The following is a 22141-nucleotide window of genomic DNA, read 5'->3' as shown; positions in this document are numbered from 1 at the left end:
GACTGGGGTCATGACTGGGTTAGGAGAGTTCCATCTCTCTCATTGACCTGCATGGGGATAATACTGGTCCCCTTCTTTTCCTATCTCTTGTTTACTTATTCTCACTCTTCTCAGACTCTCTCTTGATCTATATCATTTGATCATCCTCCTCTCCCTGTCTGTCTCTCTCCCTCTGTCTGTCTTTTTCTGTCTCTCTCCCAGTCTGTCTGTCTTTTTATGTCTCTCTCCATCTGTCTGTCTGTCTGTCCTAGCTAGAGTAGTGTGGCTTTAGGACCATGACTGACTCCTCTGATCTCTCTGCCCTCATTTGTCTGCAGTCTACAACTGTTTCAGATCAGAGGACAATAGCATGCCCAAAAGTCTTCATCCAAATGACATGGTTTTATGTTTCAGAAAACTGTGTGACATTTCAGAGACTATATCATGTCCCTTTTTATTACTAGTTGGCCTATATGTCTTGTTCCAGATTGAATGGCCCAGTAATTGCAGGCAGCAGTCTGGTAGAGCTGTCTGTTATATGCTGTTTCCCTCTTTCCCCTGTCTAGCTGCTGTTTGAAACATCTCGGCAGTTCAGAGTTCGGACAGGATCATTTTTCTTATGAGTGATGCTCTTTGGAGTGCAGAAGCTTGAATAGTGTGTGTGTGTGTGTGTGCACATAGCAGCAGCAAGGGAGCAACTGAGAGTTTTGCATTGTGTGTGTGTGTGTGTGTGTGTGTGTGTGATCTCTAAGAATCAGAGTGCCTGTTAAAATGCATAATTGATGTAGGCAACACCTTTTCTCTCACTTCCACATGGAGCTGTCTGTGAGTGAGGCGTCGTGCTCTGCCAAATGATAGGATATTTTACAGTTGACTACTGTCCTCCTCCCAAGAGACGTGTTCTCCTCATCTTCAGTGCTGTTTGTTCCCACAGCTTTGTTGGACAGAGGCTGCCTAGTGGCAGTACTCTCTGTCCTTGTTCCCATTATGACAGCATTCTTGTGGGCGACTTTATTCAGGTGAAATAGGATTGTATAATGTGGGTAGGTGATAATGTGTTATTATCTGCCAGGTCGTCATAGTTGAAAACAGTGGAGATTCTTAACAGCAGTGAAAGGGACTTCTAAGGAATCCCCAGAGATCACAATGGATCTCTTCATCTCTTTTGTGCCTTCTTACCCCCTGTCCCTCTCCTCCTCCTCTTTCCCCAATCTCCCCCTTCCATCACGCTCTCTCCTCCCCACCCAGTCCCCACCCAGTCCCTTCTCACTGATCAGCCAATCAGGGGAGGGGGGAGGGGGGCTTATGACCCACACGGGTTGCCATGGCAATGCCTGCCTGCCTCCCGGAGTACATGTCATACATGTTAAGTGGCTTACACACACACACACACACACACACACACACACACAGAGTTATGTGTTCGGTCAGACCACAGATGATAAAATATGAGCCCTGCATAACTCTCTGTAACGTGTTATACAAGCCCTCGCTGCCTGCCTCTGGCGGGGGGGGGGGGGGGGGGGGGGGGGGGGTGTGATCTCTCACATTGATTCTAAGCAGGATTAGTCTATTATAGCAGAGGAAGCTCTGGTTATTCTGTGTGGTATGACACACACACACATTCCTGATGCCACAGCACCACCTGGAATGTCAGGGTGAGTCCTTCAGAGCGCTCCAAGCAGTGAAATCACACAATTCCACTCTCTCTGTCTCTCCTTGTGGAGCTGCTCTGCTCCGTGAGAAAGGGACACACACACACACACACCTCTCACCCGGGCAGCTCCCAAAGCTGTCAGAGTCCAGTAACTGGAATACAGAGACCACAGGTGTGTGTGTGTGTGTTGGCTGCTCTCTTTTTAACAGTGAACAGACACTCCCTCCAGGCTTCTGTGTGAGAGCGAGATGGATGTTAATTAAGGAGTATTAGTAGCAGTAGTCTTCAGTCGATAGTCAATAACAACTCTGGCAGACACCCATCTCTGGCCTTCTGCCAAGGTGACGCACAGCTTTCAAATACTATCTGAACCCAGTCACACAGATTTCCCCTGTTGCTTTAGCCTTCTTTTGTCCGGAGAGAATATAGAATTGGGGAGGGAAGGAAGAGAAGAGAGGGACAGATGGAGAGCACACATTTCAGCCAACAGTGGGACCGTAGTGATCCCTGGAGAGATGCTACTAGAAGTGGTGGTGGTAGGGGGGTTGTACTGCATAATGACAGTAGCTGGTGGTTAGCATTCAGGATTTCCCCCTGTTTTTACAGCTCTTCACATCCTACCACCTTTTATTAGTTAACCTATATGGTGCCCAATATTATTAGGTAAAACATATACTGACATTTCCTACTTACAAGTCCAATCAACAATTTACTTGAATTGATAAATAAATCAATAAACTATCATATGTGTATATTATAGACAGGTACAAACTAGCTATATTTAGTTATTTTCACAAACATCAATAAACAAGAGTTGATAAAGCTGAGAGTCCACCATCTCTTCCCTCATTACTTCTCTCTGTGTGCCGTGTTGTGTGTGGCAGACAGACAGAGGGGTGTGTGTGTACAATGTGCATGTGTTGGTAACAGACTCACTCGGCTGGCGTGCTCAAGCTCTCGCCAGTTTCTCTGTGTGTGAGAACATTTAAATACAGTCTCTCCTAGCCTGCCCCCTACTGTTGTTTAAGCCCAGTCTCAGCCACACACACACACTCACACACACACTCACCCTCCATAACACTCCCTAGACACACTCAACTATGAGACAAAACACCACATAAACTCCCATTTAACTTATTGAGAGGTTAAATACATTTTCAACTGATTAAAACCTTGTTAAAGCCGTATAAAGTGTGTTTATTTAGACGGAGGTGAGAGGACTTTGTGGATCATACTGCCATTGGTGGCCGAAGCAGGGTACTGCACCCACTCGTCGATATTTACTACACTAGGCCTAATATGTAGTAATGACTGTTATTTCTATAAATAGGGCCAGGAGTTTATTCTTATCCAGGCAAGCAAATTGATAGGACAAACGTTAGATCTAACGTATAGCCTATAGAAGGAGCCCTAGAGTTTTCCTGACCTTGCAACCGTGAACAACTCTGGGGTCTAACCAGTTAAATGATTTCCCCTTGTCATAAAGGATCAGATTTGACAGCAAAAAGTTATGGGATTTGTTGTGAAGATTTTTTCCGCAATACTTTTTCTTCACAATAAAAGTTGAAGTCACGCTGTTTGAAATGATTAGAATTTCTAATGTTGTGGTTGAAATGATTTAAATCTAATTGAATTGTTTAGAAGGGTTGTTGACATGATTAGACCTCTTTCTGTTTGAAACCACACTCTCGACACGCCCCCTCTAGACTTTACTGTTGCACTTCCTAAAGTGGCCAGTTGGTGTCTCCCTTTCCACTCTTTCTCCTCTTCTCTGCCTGCTTTCTCTCTCTCCTCCCTACCTTCTATCTCCTCTGATACTCATTCTTTCTCCTATCATTCCTTTTTTCGTTCTCTTTTTCAAGTTGCGTAAATGTTGAGAATATTCCAAACTAAATCACCAGACATTTGTGACAAATGGCTAAACTGTGTCTCCCTCTCTCTCTCTAGGGGCTGGTGTGTTGTGAGAGCTGTGTCTCCAGTGTTGAGTGAATTTGGTCACCCCTCTGTAACCCCCACCACACACGCGCACGGCTGACCCACACCCCTCCCCTGCAGCGGACCCTTTCCTGAGGGCACACACCCCTCCCCTGCAGCAGTCAGGATGATCACCTCTGAGCTGCCTGTCCTACAGTGAGTCTTTCCCTGTTGCATCGTCAACCAAAGCCTCATTAAGAGATCACAACACACCCCTGATGCGGTAATTAGTCGAACGTAGGTGTGTGTGTGTGTCATGTATGTTGTGACTGCTGAGTGTGGGTAGAATTCTGTATGTGTATCCCTCTCAGTATAACTATATTGTGTGTGTGTTGCAGGGACTCGTCCAATGAGAGCGGAGCGGCAGACACAGTGAGTCTGAGTGTGAGTGTGAGTGAGCTGGAGGACCCGACAGACACTAAAGGCAAGAAGAAGAGAGGGAGGCCTGGCAGACCACCAGTAAGAACCCCTTTCTACCAGGTTCCTTCTCTCTGCATAGTCTCTTCCTGTATATCTGAACCCTTTGCCCCGCCCCTTTTTAGGCAGCCAATAAGAAGCCTCGGAAGTCCCCAGCGGAGAAGGCTACAGGCGGGGCTAAAGGGAGGAAGGCCAATGGGGTCCCTCAGACCAACGGTGAGGGAGGAGACCCCGTCACTCTGTTTGAGGTGGTCAGAATGGGAAAGAGTGCCATGCAGTCTGTGGTTGATGACTGGATCGAGTCGTACAAGCAGGACAGAGACATCGCCTTACTGGACCTCATCAACTTCTTTATCCAGTGTTCTGGCTGCAAAGGTATTACTGTCATAGTCTACTGCTACCTACACACCAGACAATATTCTGATTATATAGGCCTCATTTCCAGGTTGGTTGTATTGTGGTTGTTAAAGGTTGTATTGTGGTTGTGCGTAACCCTCAGGCACCGTGCGCATCGAGATGTTCCGGAACATGCAGAACGCTGAGATCATCAGGAAGATGACAGAGGAGTTTGACGAGGTAATGCATCAAAGCTGTCATTGGTCGGATGGGGGGGGGGGGGGGGGCAGGTGGATATAGACTGACGTGTGTATTAACGTATTGATGTACGTCAAGGACAGTGTGACAACTGATGATTATAAAAAGGGCTTCATAAATACATCTTAATTGATTGACTACCCTCTCACCATGTCCTCACCCCGGTAATAGATCAACATATTGATCATGTTTATCTGTGGTCTGCAGGACAGTGGGGACTACCCTCTCACCATGTCCTCACCCCGGTAATAGATCAACATATTGATCATGTTTATCTGTGGTCTGCAGGACAGTGGGGACTACCCTCTCACCATGTCCTCACCCCAGTAATAGATCAACATATTGATCATGTTTATCTGTGGTCTGCAGGACAGTGGGGACTACCCTCTCACCATGTCCTCACCCCGGTAATAGATCAACATATTGATCATGTTTATCTGTGGTCTGCAGGACAGTGGGGACTACCCTCTCACCATGTCCTCACCCCGGTAATAGATCAACATATTGATCATGTTTATCTGTGGTCTGCAGGACAGTGGGGACTACCCTCTCACCATGTCCTCACCCCGGTAATAGATCAACATATTGATCATGTTTATCTGTGGTCTGCAGGACAGTGGGGACTACCCTCTCACCATGCCCGGGCCGCTGTGGAAGAAGTTCCGCTACAACTTCTGTGAGTTCATCTGCGTATTGATACGTCAGTGCCAGTACAGCATCATCTACGATGAGTACCTCATGGACACGGTCATATCCCTCCTCACGGGACTGTCTGACTCACAGGTCAGAGCTTTCAGACACACCAGCACACTGGCAGGTAAGAGACTCCCTTTCTTGTGCTCTTTCTCTCTCTCTCTTTCTCTCTCTTTCTCTCTCTTTCTCTCTCTCTTTCTCTCTCTTTCGCTTTTTCTCTCTTTCTCTTTTTCTCTTTCTCTCTCTTTCTCTCTTTCTCTCTCTCTCATGGTGAGAGGGTAGTAGAACTGGAGACCGGTGTCATTGCTCGGTGTAGATTACAAGATCTATCTATAAGTCTCTGTAATATATATTTGTGGTTCGTGAAGATCAGTTGTATTGTGGCCCGGTCTGTCCTCTCCCTCCAGCGATGAAGTTGATGACAGCGTTGGTGAACGTAGCGTTGAACCTCAGTATCCACCAGGACAACACCCAGAGACAGTATGAGGCTGAGAGGAACAAGATGGCCGGAAAACGAGCCAATGAGAAGCTAGAGCTGCTGCTGCAGAAGAGGAAGGAGGTACGTGATTGGTCTGCTGGTGGTTGGAGGAGGGGCTAGGATCCAACACCTGTCATTCCTCTGAAACAGACCACACACACACCCTGACTGTCATTCCTCTGAAACAGACTACACACACACCCTGACTGTCATTCCTCTGAAACAGACCACACACACTCTGACCCCCTGACTGTCGTTCCTTTGAAACAGACCACACACACTCTGACCCCCTGACTGTCGTTCCTTTGAAACAGACCACACACACTCTGACCCCCTGACTGTCGTTCCTTTGAAACAGACCACACACACTCTGACCCCCTGACTGTCGTTCCTTTGAAACAGACCACACACACTCTGACCCCCTGACTGTCGTTCCTTTGAAACAGACCACACACACTCTGACCTCCTGACTGTCGTTCCTCTGAAACAGACCACACACACACTGACTGTCGTTCCTCTGAAACAGACCACACACACACTCTGACTGTCGTTCCTCTGAAACAGACCACACACACTCTGACCTCCTGACTGTCGTTCCTCTGAAACAGACCACACACACTCTGACTGTCGTTCCTCTGAAACAGACCACACACACTCTGACTGTCGTTCCTCTGAAACAGACCACACACACTCTGACTGTCGTTCCTCTGAAACAGACCACACACACTCTGACTGTCGTTCCTCTGAAACAGACCACACACACACTCTGACTGTCGTTCCTCTGAAACAGACCACACACACACTCTGACTGTCGTTCCTCTGAAACAGACCACACACACACCCTGACTGTCGTTCCTCTGAAACAGACCACACACACACCCTGACTGTCGTTCCTCTGAAACAGACCACACACACTCTGACTGTCGTTCCTCTGAAACAGACCACACACACTCTGACTGTCGTTCCTCTGAAACAGACCACACACACTCTGACTGTCGTTCCTCTGAAACAGACCACACACACTCTGACTGTCGTTCCTCTGAAACAGATTACACACACACACTCTGACTGTCGTTCCTCTGAAACAGACCACACACACTCTGACTGTCGTTCCTCTGAAACAGACCACACACACCCTGACTGTCGTTCCTCTGAAACAGATTACACACACACACACCCTGACTGTCGTTCCTCTGAAACAGACCACACACACTCTGACTGTCATTCCTCTGAAACAGACCACACACACTCTGACTGTCGTTCCTCCACAGCTCCAGGAGAACCAGGATGAGATTGAGAACATGATGAATTCTATCTTCAAAGGAATCTTTGTCCACCGCTACAGGTACACACACACACACACACACACACACACACACACACACAGTAATGGAAGCAGTGATGATGAGGTTGGGGTGTGTTTCAGGGATGCTATAGCTGAGATCAGAGCTATCTGTATTGAGGAGATTGGGGTGTGGATGAAGATGTACTCTGACGCCTTCCTCAACGACAGCTACCTGAAATATGTAGGATGGACCTTACACGACCGGGTAGGAGCGCGCGCACACACACACACACACACACACACACACACACACACATAGACACTTACACTCTTTCTGTCTCTCTCTCTCTGTGTCTCCTCTGTCTCTCTCTCTCTCTCTGTGTCTCCTCTGTCCCTCTCTCTCTGTCTCCTCTGTCTCTCTCTCTCTCTGTCTCTCTCTCTCCTCTGTCTCTCTCTCTCTCTGTCTCTCCTCTGTCTCTCTCTCTCTCTGTGTCTCCTCTGTCTCTCTCTCTCTGTGTCTCCTCTGTCTCTCCTCTGTCTGTCTCTCTCTCTCTCTGTGTCTCCTCTGTCTGTCTCTCTCTCTCTCTGTGTCTCCTCTGTCTGTCTCTCTGTGCGTAGCAAGGCGAGGTACGTCTGAAGTGTTTGAAGGCCCTCCAGAACCTGTACACCAACAGAGAGCTGTTTCCCAAACTGGAGCTGTTCACCAACCGCTTCAAGGACCGCATCGTGTCCATGACTCTGGATAAGGAGTATGACGTGGCTGTGGAGGCTATTAGACTGATCACGCTCATCCTGCAGTACGTATCAACACACACACGTTTACGTATCAACTAGTGGTGCAACGGATCACAAAACTCACGGATCGGATCGCGGTTTTGAGTCACGGATCGGATCATTTTTCGGATCAGCAACAAAAAACGGTAAAAATAACTTTCCATTTATTACTTAAAGCAAGGAACTTTTCAATGTTTAAATAAAATCTTTAAATAAAATATTCAATAGTCATTTGTTAAATGAATGTGCAGTATGATGCATGATAGCTTCTTCCTTTGAACAATAGTGAATGTAAAAATCGTCCGTGTCCACGTCATCAAACAACAGTAAAGAAAGCAAAGCAGACCTGAGTTTCTAACTTCACATTGTTTTTCTAAAAGATGAGGATGTCTGGGGAGAGGGGAGACCTCTTTACAGTCACTATGTCCCCTGCCGTGGAGAACACCCTCGCTAGGAACTGAAGTGTGAGGCACAGTCACGTAGCTTTCTGTTACCCTGGAGGTCCACTCCTCTGTGGTGTAGTGAGCAGTCACAGTCACGTAGCTTTCTGTTACCCTGGAGGTTCACTCCTCTGGTGTAGTGAGCAGTCGCAGTCACGTAGCTTTCTGTTACCCTGGAGGTTCACTCCTCTGGTGTAGTGAGCAGTCGCAGTCACGTAGCTTTCTGTTACCCTGGAGGTCCACCCGTCTGTGGTGTAGTGAGCAGTCACAGTCACGTAGCTTTCTGTTACCCTGGAGGTCCACCCGTCTGTGGTGTAGTGAGCAGTCACAGTCACGTAGCTTTCTGTTACCCTGGAGGTCCACCCGTCTGTGGTGTAGTGAGCAGTCACAGTCACGTAGCTTTCTGTTACCCTGGAGGTCCACCCGTCTGTGGTGAGGGCAACAGAGGATGCATTGGATAATTCGTTGACAATTTCGATATTTGATCATAAAGATCTGGCATGATCTCCATACTGAAGTGGGGCGCGAGGGGATTTCCTAGCGTGGCTCAAGCTCTTTCACCATATGTTTAAACCCTTTGTTTTCCACAACAGAGTATGGCCTCATGTCTGCAGTGATAAACATCCCAATAGATTTGGTGATGGCTTTAGTCCGGTCTGATTCTGCAGCAAAGGGCTTAAATGCCGCGGTGAGAAGTTGTTGTCTCTTGGCTGAGTTGGCTCCCGTCACTGACACACCAGGGTGATGACGATTTAAATGTGTGGCCATGCTCCATGTATTTCCATGATCATACGGCTTTCTTGAGGCACAATGCCTACACACCGTAATGGTGTTGTCCACCACCCTTCTTCCGTCATCATATCTGACAGGGAAGACAAAATGCTCCAAAACATGAGACTTAAATGAAGCGGGAGGCTTTTGCAGTTCTTCAGCTCCTCCGCTAGTCATGTCTGTCACTGCTCTTTCTTCTTTGCTTTCTGCAACGCGAGCATCCAGGATTGATTCGTTGGGATTCAACATTCCCCGTTCACATGAACAGTACACACGGCTGCTTTACATATCAACACGCGTTTACATATCAACACACGCGTTTACATATCAACACGCGTTTACATATCAACACGCGTTTACATATCAACACGCGTTTACATATCAACACGAGTTTACATATCAACACGCGTTTACATATCAACACGCGTTTACATACCAACACACGCGTTTACATACCAACACACGCGTTTACATACCAACACACGCGTTTACATACCAACACACGCGTTTACATACCAACACACGCGTTTACATACCAACACACGCGTTTACATACCAACACACGCGTTTACATACCAACACACGCGTTTACATACCAACACGCGTTTACATACCAACACGCGTTTACATACCAACACGCGTTTACATACCAACACGCGTTTACATACCAACACGCGTTTACATACCAACACACGCGTTTACATACCAACACACGCGTTTACATATCAACACACACGTTTACATATCAACACACACGTTTACATATCAACACACACGTTTACATATCAACACACGTTTACATATCAACACACGTTTACATATCAACACACGTTTACATATCAACACACGCGTTTACATATCAACACACGTTTACATATCAACACACGCGTTTACATATCAACACGCGTTTACATATCAACACGCGTTTACATATCAACACGCGTTTACATATCAACACGCGTTTACATATCAACACGCGTTTACATATCAACACGCGTTTACATACCAACACACGCGTTTACATACCAACACACGCGTTTACATACCAACACACGCGTTTACATACCAACACACGCGTTTACATACCAACACACGCGTTTACATACCAACACGCGTTTACATACCAACACGCGTTTACATACCAACACGCGTTTACATACCAACACGCGTTTACATACCAACACGCGTTTACATACCAACACGCGTTTACATACCAACACACACGTTTACATATCAACACACACGTTTACATATCAACACACACGTTTACATATCAACACACACGTTTACATATCAACACACACGTTTACATATCAACACACACGTTTACATATCAACACACACGTTTACATATCAACACACACGTTTACATATCAACACACGTTTACATATCAACACACGTTTACATATCAACACACGCGTTTACATATCAACACACGTTTACATATCAACACACGCGTTTACATATCAACACACGCGTTTACATATCAACACACGCGTTTACATATCAACACACGCGTTTACATATCAACACACGCGTTTACATATCAACACACGCGTTTACATATCAACACACGCGTTTACATATCAACACGCGTTTACATATCAACACGCGTTTACATATCAACACGCGCGTTTACATATCAACACGCGCGTTTACATATCAACACGCGCGTTTACATATCAACACGCGCGTTTACATATCAACACGCGCGTTTACATATCAACACGCGCGTTTACATATCAACACGCGCGTTTACATATCAACACGCGCGTTTACATATCAACACGCGCGTTTACATATCAACACGCGCGTTTACATATCAACACGCGCGTTTACATATCAACACGCGCGTTTACATATCAACACGCGTTTACATATCAACACGCGTTTACATATCAACACGCGTTTACATATCAACACGCGTTTACATACCAACACGCGTTTACATACCAACACACACGTTTACATACCAACACACACGTTTACATACCAACACACACGTTTACATACCAACACACACGTTTACATACCAACACACACGTTTACATACCAACACACACGTTTACATACCAACACACACGTTTACATACCAACACACACGTTTACATACCAACACACACGTTTACATACCAACACACACGTTTACATACCAACACACGCGTTTACATACCAACACACGCGTTTACATACCAACACACGCGTTTACATACCAACACACGCGTTTACATACCCACACGCGTTTACATACCCACACGCGTTTACATACCAACACACGCGTTTACATACCAACACACGCGTTTACATACCAACACACGCGTTTACATATCAACACACGCGTTTACATATCAACACACGCGTTTACATATCAACACACGCGTTTACATATCAACACACGCGTTTACATATCAACACACGCGTTTACATATCAACACACGCGTTTACATATCAACACACGCGTTTACATATCAACACACGCGTTTACATATCAACACACGCGTTTACATATCAACACACGCGTTTACATATCAACACACGCGTTTACATATCAACACACGCGTTTACATATCAACACACGCGTTTACATATCAACACACGCGTTTACATATCAACACACGCGTTTACATATGGAACCCTGTGTGCATATTGTAATGGTTTGGGATTGGCTGCGGCGTTTTAATGTCACTAGTTGTGATTGGTTGTTCTAGGGGCAGTGAGGATGCGTTGTCCAATGAGGACTGCGAGAATGTCTACCACCTGGTTTACTCCGCCCACAGACCTGTCGCCGTGGCAGCAGGAGAGTTCCTGCACAGGAAGTGAGTCCGCCTGCCTGTCTGAGTGTTGGAATCCAACCAATAAATCCATTCAGCGATTATTATTGGCCGATTATTGACCTTTTCCAGCAACATTCCACTTTGTGTGCAGGTTGTTCAGCAGACATGACCCCCAGGCAGAGGAGGAGTTGGCTAAGAGGAGAGGGAGGAGCAGCCCCAACGGCAACCTCCTCCGCATGCTGGTGCTGTTCTTCTTGGAGAGTGAGCTTCATGAACATGCAGCCTATCTGGTGGACTCTCTGTGGGAGAGTTCTCAGGAGCTGCTGAAGGACTGGGAGTGTATGACTGAATTACTGCTGGAGGAGCCTGTACAAGGAGAGGAGGGTGAGGACCACACGTCTCTAGATCTTTACCATAACTCACTGGTTAATTGTTTATAATCGCGGTATCTGTTTATAATCATGGTATCTGTTTATAATCGCAGTATCTGTTTCTCGCAATGTCTGTTTTAGAGGTCGACCGATTATGATTTTTCAACGCCGATACCGATTATTGGAGGACCAAAAAAAGGCGATACCGATTAATCGGCCGATTTAAATTAAAAAAATATATATATATAGATATATATATATTTTTTTAATTAATTAAGTTTAACTTAATATAATACATCAATAAAATCAATTTAGCCTCAAATAAATAATGAAACATGTTCAATTTGGTTTAAATAATGCAAAAACAAAGTGTTGGAGAAGAAAGTAAAAGTGCAATATGTGCCATGTAAAAAAGCTAACGTTTCAGTTCCTTGCTCAGAACATGAGAACATATGAAAGCTGGTGGTTCCTTTTAACATGAGTCTTAAATATTCCCAGGTAAGAAGTTTTAGCTTGTAGTTATTATAGGACTATTTCTCTCTATACCATTTGTATTTCATATACCTTTTGACTATTGGATGTTCTTATAGGCACTTTAGTATTGCCAGTGTAACAGTATAGCTTCTACCTGGGCTCGAACCAGGAACACATCGACAACAGCCACCCTCGAAGCATCGTTACCCATCGCTCCACAAAAGCCGCGGCCCTTGCAGAGCAAGGGGAACAACTACTTCAAGGTCTCAGAGCGAGTGACGTCACCGATTGAAACGCTATTAGCGCGCACCCCGCTAACTAGCTAGCCATTTCACATCGGTTACACCAGCCTAATCTCGGGAGTTGATAGGCTTGAAGTCATAAACAGCTCAATGCTTGAAGCACAGCGAAGAGCTGCTGGCAAACGCACGAAAGTGCTGTTTGAATGAATGCTTACGAGCTTGCTGCTGCCTGCCACCGCTCAGTCAGACTGCTCTATCAAATATCAAATCATAGACTTAATTATAACATAGTAACACACAGAAATACGAGCCTTAGGTCATTAATATGGTCAAATCTGGAAACTATCATTTCGAAAACAAAACGTTTATTCTTTCAGTGAAATACGGAACCGTTCCGTATTTTATCTAACGGGTGGCATCCCTAAGTCTAAATATTCCTGTTACATTGTACAACCTTCAATGTTATGTCATAATTACGTAAAATTCTGGCAAATCTGTTCGCAAGGAGTCAGGCGGCCCAAACTGTTGCATATACCCTGACTCTGTTGCAATGAACGCAAGAGAAGTGACACAATTTCCCTAGTTTAATATTGCCCGCTAACATGAATTTCTTAACTAAATATGCAGGTTTAATAAAGTATACTTCTGTGTATTGATTTTAAGAAAGGCATTGATGTTTATGGTTAGGTACATTCGTGCAACGATTGTGCTTTTTTCGCAAATGCGCTTTTGTTAAATCATCCCGTTTGGCGAAATTGGCTGTCTTTGTTAGGAAGAAATGGTCTTCACACAGTTCACAACGAGCCAGGCGGCCCAAACTGCTGCATATACCCTGACTCTGTTGCACAGAACGCAAGAGAAGTGACACAATTTCCCTAGTTAAAAGAAATTCATGGTAGCAGGCAATATTAACTAAATATGCAGGTTTAAAAATATATACTTGTGTATTGATTTTAAGAAAGGCATTGATGTTTATGGTTAGGTACATTAGTGCAACAACAGTGCTTTTTTCGCGAATGTGCTTGTTAAATCATCACCGTTTGGCAAAGTAGGCTAGATAAACTAGTAATATCATTAACCATGTGTAGTTAACTAGTGATTATGTGAGATTGATTGTTTTTTTATAAGATATGTTTAATGCTAGCTCGCACCTTACCTTGGCTCCTTGCTGCACTCGCATAACAGGTAGTCAGCCTGCCACGCAGTCTCCTCGTGGAGTGCAATGTAATCGCCATGATCGGTGTCCAAAAATGCCGATTACCGATTGTTATGAAAACTTAAAATCGGCCCTAATTAATCGGTCGACCTCTAGTCTGTTTATCTCGCAATATCTGTTTTTAAAGAGTTGATTGACGGTCAGACGGTGATCTCTCTCCTCCTTGTCATCTCCTTCTCATCACAGTGCTGTCAGACAGACAGGAGAGTTCCCTGATAGAGTTGATGGTGTGCACCATCCGGCAGGCAGCAGAGGCTCACCCACCCGTCGGCAGGGGCACTGGGAAACGTGTTCTCACGGCGAAGGAGAGGAAGACTCAGATCGACGACAAGAACAAACTGACAGAACACTTCATCATGGCCCTGCCCATGCTCCTGTCCAAGTACCAGGCCGACTCTGAGAAGGTGGCTAACCTGCTACAGATCCCCATGTTCTTTGACCTGGACGTGTACAGCGCTGGGCGTATGGAGAAGGTAGGAGTGTGTGTGTGTGTGTGTGCATGCTCGGTTTGTGTGTGTGAGAGGCCTAGTTAACGTTTTCGTGTGTGACGTTTTCTTTATGGGTGACTGTAGTTACTGACCTCTCTCTCTCCCTCCCTCCTTCTCCCAGCACCTAGATGCCTTACTGAAGCAGATCCGCCTGGTGGTAGAGAAACACATTGAGACAGACGTGCTGGAGGCCTGCAGTAAGACCTACAGTATCCTGTGTTCTGAAGAGTACACCATCATGAACAGAGTGGACATCGCCCGCTCGCAACTCATCGACGAGATGACGGACCGCTTCACACACTCCGTAGAAGACCTGCTGCAAGAGGCCGAGGAGGCCGACGACGACGACATCTACAACGTTCTGTCGACCCTAAAGAGACTCACGGCCTTCCACAAGTAAGACCGTCCTTCCTCTGTCTCATTTCAAGTAGGACCCTCGCTCCTTCTCTCCGTCCCTCTCAGTAAGTCATGAATATAAAGGTCCTCCCAGGACTCTGACAAGTGTGTGTGTGTGTGTGTGTGTGTGTGTTCCCAGTGCTCATGACCTGACGCGGTGGGACCTGTTTGGTAGCTGCTACAGGTTGTTGAAGGCTGGTATTGAGCAGGGGGCCATGCCAGAGCAGATCGCTGTCCAGGCCCTGCAATGTTCCCACTACTCCATACTGTGGCAGCTGGTGAAGATCACAGAGGGAACTCCTAGTAAGGAGGACCTGGTGGCTCTGAGGAGAGTGGTGAAGTCCTTCCTGGCTGTCTGTCAGCAGTGTCTGTCCAATGTCAACACACCTGTCAAAGAACAGGTACGGGCCAGTTTGCACCTGCTGGACCAGTCTCACTCCAGTTAGACTAGTCTCACTCCAGTTAGACCTGTTGGACTAGTCTCACTCCAGTTAGACCTGTTGGACCAGTCTCACTCCAGTTAGACCTGTTGGACCAGTCTCACTCCAGTTAGACCTGTTAGACCAGTCTCACTCCAGTTAGACCTGTTGGACCAGTCTCACTCCAGTTAGACCTGTTAGACTAGTCTCACTCCAGTTAGACCTGTTAGACCAGTCTCACTCCAGTTAGACCTGTTGGACCAGTCTCACTCCAGTTAGACCTGTTAGACTAGTCTCACTCCAGTTAGACCTGTTGGACCAGTCTCACTCCAGTTAGATCTGTTAGACTAGTCTCACTCCAGTTAGACCTGTTAGACTAGTCTCACTCCAGTTAGACCTGTTGGACCAGTCTCACTCCAGTTAGACCTGTTGGACCAGTCTCACTCCAGTTAGACCTGTTGGACCAGTCTCACTCCAGTTAGACCTGTTGGACCAGTCTCACTCCAGTTAGACCTGTTGGACCAGTCTCACTCCAGTTAGACCTGTTGGACCAGTCTCACTCCAGTTAGACCTGTTGGACCAGTCTCACTCCAGTTAGACCTGTTAGACTAGTCTCACTCCAGTTAGACCTGTTAGACTAGTCTCACTCCAGTTACACCTGTTGGACCAGTCTCACTCCAGTTAGACCTGTTGGACCAGTCTCACTCCAGTTAGACCTGTTAGACTAGTCTCACTCCAGTTAGACCTGTTAGACTAGTCTCACTCCAGTTAGACCTGTTGGACCAGTCTCACTCCAGTTAGACCTGTTGGACCAGTCTCACTCCAGTTAGACCTGTTGGACCAGTCTCACTCCAGTTAGACCTGTTGGACCAGTCTCACTCCAGTTAGACCTGTTGGACCAGTCTCACTCCAGTTAGACCTGTTAGACTAGTCTCACTCCAGTTAGACCTGTTGGACCAGTCTCACTCAAGTTAGACCTGTTAGACTAGTCTCACTCAAGTTAGACCTGTTAGACTAGTCTCACTCCAGTTAGACCTGTTAGACTAGTCTCACTCCAGTTAGACCTGTTGGACCAGTCTCACTCCAGTTAGACCTGTTGGACCAGTCTCACTCCAGTTAGACCTGTTGGACCAGTCTCACTCCAGTTAGACCTGTTGGACTAGTCTCACTCCAGTTAGACCTGTTGGACCAGTCTCACTCCAGTTAGACTAGTCTCACTCCAGTTAGACTAGTCTCACTCCAGTTAGACTAGTCTCACTCCAGTTAGACTAGTCTCACTCCAGTTAGACTAGTCTCACTCCAGTTAGACTAGTCTCACTCCAGTTAGACTAGTCTCACTCCAGTTAGACTAGTCTCACTCCAGTTGGACCAGTCTCACTCCAGTTAGACCAGTTGGACCAGTCTCACTCCAGTTAGACCTGTTGGACCAGTCTCACTCCAGTTAGACCTGTTGGACCAGTCTCACTCCAGTTAGACCTGTTGGACCAGTCTCACTCCAGTTAGACCTGTTGGACCAGTCTCACTCCAGTTGGACCAGTCTCACTCCAGTTGGACCAGTCTCACTCCAGTTGGACCAGTCTCACTCCAGTTTAAACTGATGATGAGGGCAGTGTGTGTCCTCTCCCTGATACACCAGTCTCAAACCAGTTTACACCTGTTCAACCAGTCTTTTTCAAGTTCAGTAAACCAGTCTCAAACCAGTTTAAACCACTTCAACTAGACTCACTCCAGTTTAAACTGATGATGGTGGTGATGATGAAGAAGGGTGTTAATGATGATGTGTTCCCTCCCTGTACAACAGGCCTTCATGTTGTTGTGTGACCTGCTGATGGTCTTCAGTCACCAGTTGGTCTCTGGGGGCAGAGAAGGCCTGGAGGCCCTGGTGTTCAACCCAGACAGCACCTTACAGAACGAGCTGCTCACCTTCATCCTGGACCACGTCTTTATAGACCAGGACGATGAGAACCAGAGCATGGGTTAGACACACACACACACACACACACACACACACACACACACACACACACACACACACACACACACAGACACAGACACAGACACAGAGAGAGAGACACACAGCAGGTGGCCTAGCGGTTAGGAGCGTTGGGCCAGTAACCGAAACGTCGCTGGTTCAGATCCCGAGCCGACTAGGTGAAAAATCAGCCAATGCCTTGAGCGAGGCACTTAACCCTCATTGCTCCAGGGTCGCCGTCAATAATGTCTGATCCCTGGCCGTGACCCCGCTCTCTGAGGGTGTCTCAGGGGGAGTGGGATATGCAAAAACACATTTCCATTTCAAACATTGGAATTGTAAGCACCCACATTATTATTATTATTACACACACACACATTCTACGCACGCAGACACACACAGACCACTAAGTATGTATGTTCTGTGTCCAGAAGGCGATGAGGAGGATGAAGCCAATAAGATAGAAGCTCTTCACAAGAGGAGAAACCTGCTAGCAGCCTTCAGCAAACTCATCATCTATGACATCGTGGACATGCCCGCTGCAGCAGACATCTTCAAACACTACATGAAGGTGCTGACCTGGTGTCATCTGTCTATCTGACAGTTCAATGAAACATCACAATGGTTGTTTCTGTCCCTGATCCCTGTATGCTTTCATTTCATGTCTGATAGTCACATTGTCATGCTAGCCTCCTGCGTCCTCAACCAAAGATCTGACTGATTTCTCTCTCTGTCTGTCTCTATCTGTCTGTCTCTCTCTCTCTCTCTGTCTCTCTCTCCTGTCTGTCTCTCCTGTCTCCAGTATTATAATGACTATGGTGATATCATCAAGGAGACTCTCAGTAAGACCAGACAGAGTGATAAGATCCTCTGTGCCAAGACCCTCATCCTCAGTCTGCAACAGGTACTGAAACACCCGCACCACACACACACTCGCACCACACACACACCCGCACCACACACACACACTGATACACCCGCACCACACACCAAATCATTTATTTTTATTTTTATACAGACACACACTGACACACCCGCACCACACACACTGACACACACACTCACTGTTCACTGTGTGTGTTGTAGCTGTTCAACGAGCTTCTTCAGGACCAGGGTCCTACTCTGGACAGAACGTCGTCTCACGTCAGCGGCATCAAGGAGTTGGCCCGGCGCTTCGCACTCACCTTCGGCCTGGACCAGATCAAAACCAGAGAGGCTGTCGCTACACTGCACAAGTAAGACCAACACACACACACAGACCCAACACACACACACACACACACACAGACCCAACACACACACACACACACACACACACACACAGATCCAACACACACACACACACACACACAGACCCAACACACACACACACACACACACACACACACAGACCCAACACACACACACACACAGACCCAACACACACACACACACACACAGACCCAACACACACACACAGACCCAACACACACACACAGACCCAACACACACACACAGACCCAACACACACACACACACACACACACACACACACAGACCCAACACACACACACACACACACACACACACACACACACACACAGACCCAACACACACACACAGACCCAACACACATACACACACACACAGACCCAACACACACACACACACACACAGACCCAACACACACACACACACACACACACACCCAACACACACACACACACACACACACAGACCCAACATACACACACACACACACACACACACACACACACAGACCCAACACACACAGACCCAACACACAGACCCAACACACACACACAGACCCAACACACACACACAGACCCAACACACACACACACACACAGACCCAACACACAGACCCAACACACACACACAGACCCAACACACACACACAGACCCAACACACACACACACACACACACAGACCCAACACACACACACACAGACCCAACACACACACACACACAGACCCAACACACACACACACACACAGACCCAACACACACACACACACAGACCCAACACACACACACACACAGACCCAACACACACACACACAGACCCAACACACACACAGACCCAACACACAACACACACACACAGACACACACACAGACCCAACACACACACACAGACACACACACACACCCAACACACACAGACACAGATTGTTAGGAAGCTGGTTTTATTCTTGAGCTGATTGTGTCTCTCTCTTCCTCCCCCCCCCCCCCCCCCTCGTCTGTCTCTGTCTGTCTCCCCCCTCGTCTCTCTTCCGCTCTCCCCCCTCCCCTCACCCCTCGTCTGTCTCCCCCCTCGTCTCTCTTCCGCTCTCCCCCCCTCACCCCTCGACAGGGATGGTATAGAGTTTGCCTTTAAGTACCAGAACCCCCATGGTGCAGAGTTCCCTCCTCCTAACCTGGCCTTCCTAGAGGTCCTCTCAGAGTTCTCCTCCAAACTGCTGCGACAGGACAAGAAGACTGTGTAAGTACCTGTGTGTGTGTGTGTGTGTGTCATATTATTATGGCACAATAAGCAGACTGTGTGTAACCCGTCTCTCTCCTCCCAGTCACTCGTATCTGGAGAAGTTCATGTCGGAGTCGATGTCGGAGCGTCGTGAGGACGTGTGGCTGCCGTTAATCTCCTACCGGAACAGTCTGCTAACAGGAGGAGAGGATGGGGATCGGATGTCGGTAACATCAGGCGCCAGCAGCAAGACCAGCTCCATCCGCAGCAAGAAGGGACGGACGCCAATACACAAGAGTAAACGCATCGAGGGTGGGTCTATTTCTCACAAACACAGACATACACTGAGGGTACAAAACATTAGGAACACCTTCCTAATATTCAGTTGCACTCCCTTTTTCCCTTTCAACAGCCTCAATTCGTTGGGGCATGGACTCTACAAGGTGTGGAAAGCATTCCACAGGGATGCTGGCCCATTTTGGCCTTCATGTTGCTTCCCACAGTTGTGTCAAGTTGGCTGGATGTCCTCTGGGTGGTGAACCATTCTTGATCCACACGGGAAACTGTTGAGCGTGAAAAACCCAGCAGCGTTGCAGTTCTTGACACAAACCGGTGCGCCTGGCACCTACTACCATACCCTGTTCAAAGGCACTTAAATATTTTGTCTTGCCCATTCACCCTCTGAATGGCACATGTACACAATCCATGTCCTTCTTTAACCTCTCTGGTACAAGTGGGACGGTAGCGTCCCACCTCGACAACAGCCAGTGAAATTGCACGGCGCCAAATTCAAAACATCAGAAATCCCATAATTAAAATTCCTCAAACATACAAGTATTATACACCATTTTAAAGATAAACGTCTTGTAAATCCAACCACAGTTTTCATTTTTCAAAAAGGCTTTAGGTGTCACAAAAGTCAGAAATAGCGTTAATTAATCACTTAACTTTGATGATCTTCATCTGATGGCACTCCCAGGTCTCCATGTTAGACAACAAATGTTTGTTTTGTTCGATAAAGTTCATCTTTATGTCCAAATACCTCCTTTTTGTTTGCGCGTTTAGTCCAGTAATCCAAATGCACAGGCACTAGGTCCAGACGAAAACTCAAAAAAGTTCCATTACAGTTTGTAGAAACATGTCAAACGATGTTTAGAATCAATCTTTAGGATGTTTTTATCATACATCTTCAATAATATTCCAACCGGACAATTCCTTTGTCTTTAGAAATGAAAGGGAACGGAGCTCGTGCTCACGGCCATGCACGTGACTAAACTAAAGGCTTTCAGCCAGACCACTGGTTCAAACAGCTCTTATTCGCTCCCCCTTCACAGTAGAAGCCTAAAACAACGTTCTAAAGACTGTTGACATATAGTGGAGGCCTTAGGAAGTGCAATCTGACCCCATAGACAGAGTATATTGGATAGGCAATCACTTGAAAAACTACAAACCTCAGATTTCCCACTTACTGGATGGATTTTCCTCAGGTTTTCGCCTGCCATATCAGGTCTGTTATATTCACAGACATTATTTTAACAGTTTTGGAAACTTTAGTGTTTTCTATCCAAATATACATATCCTAGCTTCTGGGCCTGAGTAGCAGGCAGTTTAATTTGGGCACGCTTTTCATCCAAAATTCCGAATGCTGCCCCCTACCTTAGTGAAGTTAACCTGTCTCCTCCCCTTCATCTACACTGATTGAAGTCCATTTAACAAGTGACATCAATAAGGGATCATAGCTTTCACCTGGATTCACCAGGTCAGTCTGTCATGGAAAGAGCAGGTGTTCCTAATGTTTTGTACACTCACTGTATAAATACAAGTACTTACAGATGTTGCTAAAATGTGTGTTTTTATCTGTCTCTCTCTCTCTGTCGGCCCACTAGAGGAGAGTAGTGTGGAGGCCTCCTGGCTGCGTGGTAATGACAGCCTCCAGACACCGGGGGCGCTAACCACCCCTCAGCTCACCTCCACCGTCCTCAGAGAAAACCCACGGCAGGCGGCGGACACACACCTACCTGACCACGACTCTGAACCTGGCTCAGAGAACGACTATGTACACAAGTAAGTGTGTGTGTACGCATGTGCATTTTGTGTGTGTGTGTGTGTAAGTGTGTGTAACCCTCTCCTCTGCAGTCCCCAGATGCAGATGTCTTGGCTAGGCCAACAGAAGATGGAGGACAGCAGGAAGGATAGAACAGCCATGAACTACATGAAGGCCCGCAACCAGACTGTCAGACAAACTGTGTACGTGTTT

General features: G+C 46.7%; 1 protein-coding gene across 1 annotated transcript in view; it reads left to right on the top strand.

Moving 5' to 3' along the window:
* LOC120033439 (cohesin subunit SA-1) overlaps positions 1-22141 on the top strand; it is a 34358-nt gene that overhangs the window by 10209 nt on the left and 2008 nt on the right. Inside the window, exons 2-23 of the mRNA XM_038979798.1 lie at positions 3584-3766; positions 3949-4069; positions 4153-4402; positions 4527-4603; positions 5234-5438; positions 5722-5873; positions 7064-7137; positions 7219-7342; positions 7696-7874; positions 11772-11879; positions 11989-12221; positions 14327-14613; positions 14750-15024; positions 15164-15425; positions 17245-17419; positions 17847-17986; positions 18218-18319; positions 18502-18650; positions 19774-19902; positions 19988-20196; positions 21771-21948; positions 22021-22131. Coding sequence (XP_038835726.1) covers positions 3738-3766; positions 3949-4069; positions 4153-4402; positions 4527-4603; positions 5234-5438; positions 5722-5873; positions 7064-7137; positions 7219-7342; positions 7696-7874; positions 11772-11879; positions 11989-12221; positions 14327-14613; positions 14750-15024; positions 15164-15425; positions 17245-17419; positions 17847-17986; positions 18218-18319; positions 18502-18650; positions 19774-19902; positions 19988-20196; positions 21771-21948; positions 22021-22131 — 3569 coding nt within the window. The 5' untranslated portion in view covers positions 3584-3737. The remainder of the gene's footprint in view (positions 1-3583; positions 3767-3948; positions 4070-4152; positions 4403-4526; positions 4604-5233; positions 5439-5721; positions 5874-7063; positions 7138-7218; positions 7343-7695; positions 7875-11771; positions 11880-11988; positions 12222-14326; positions 14614-14749; positions 15025-15163; positions 15426-17244; positions 17420-17846; positions 17987-18217; positions 18320-18501; positions 18651-19773; positions 19903-19987; positions 20197-21770; positions 21949-22020; positions 22132-22141) is intronic.

This window comes from Salvelinus namaycush, chromosome 40, assembly GCF_016432855.1.
Source record: "Salvelinus namaycush isolate Seneca chromosome 40, SaNama_1.0, whole genome shotgun sequence".
Taxonomy (NCBI): Eukaryota; Metazoa; Chordata; class Actinopteri; order Salmoniformes; family Salmonidae; genus Salvelinus; species Salvelinus namaycush.
This window is presented reverse-complemented; position numbering and strand designations above follow the sequence as displayed.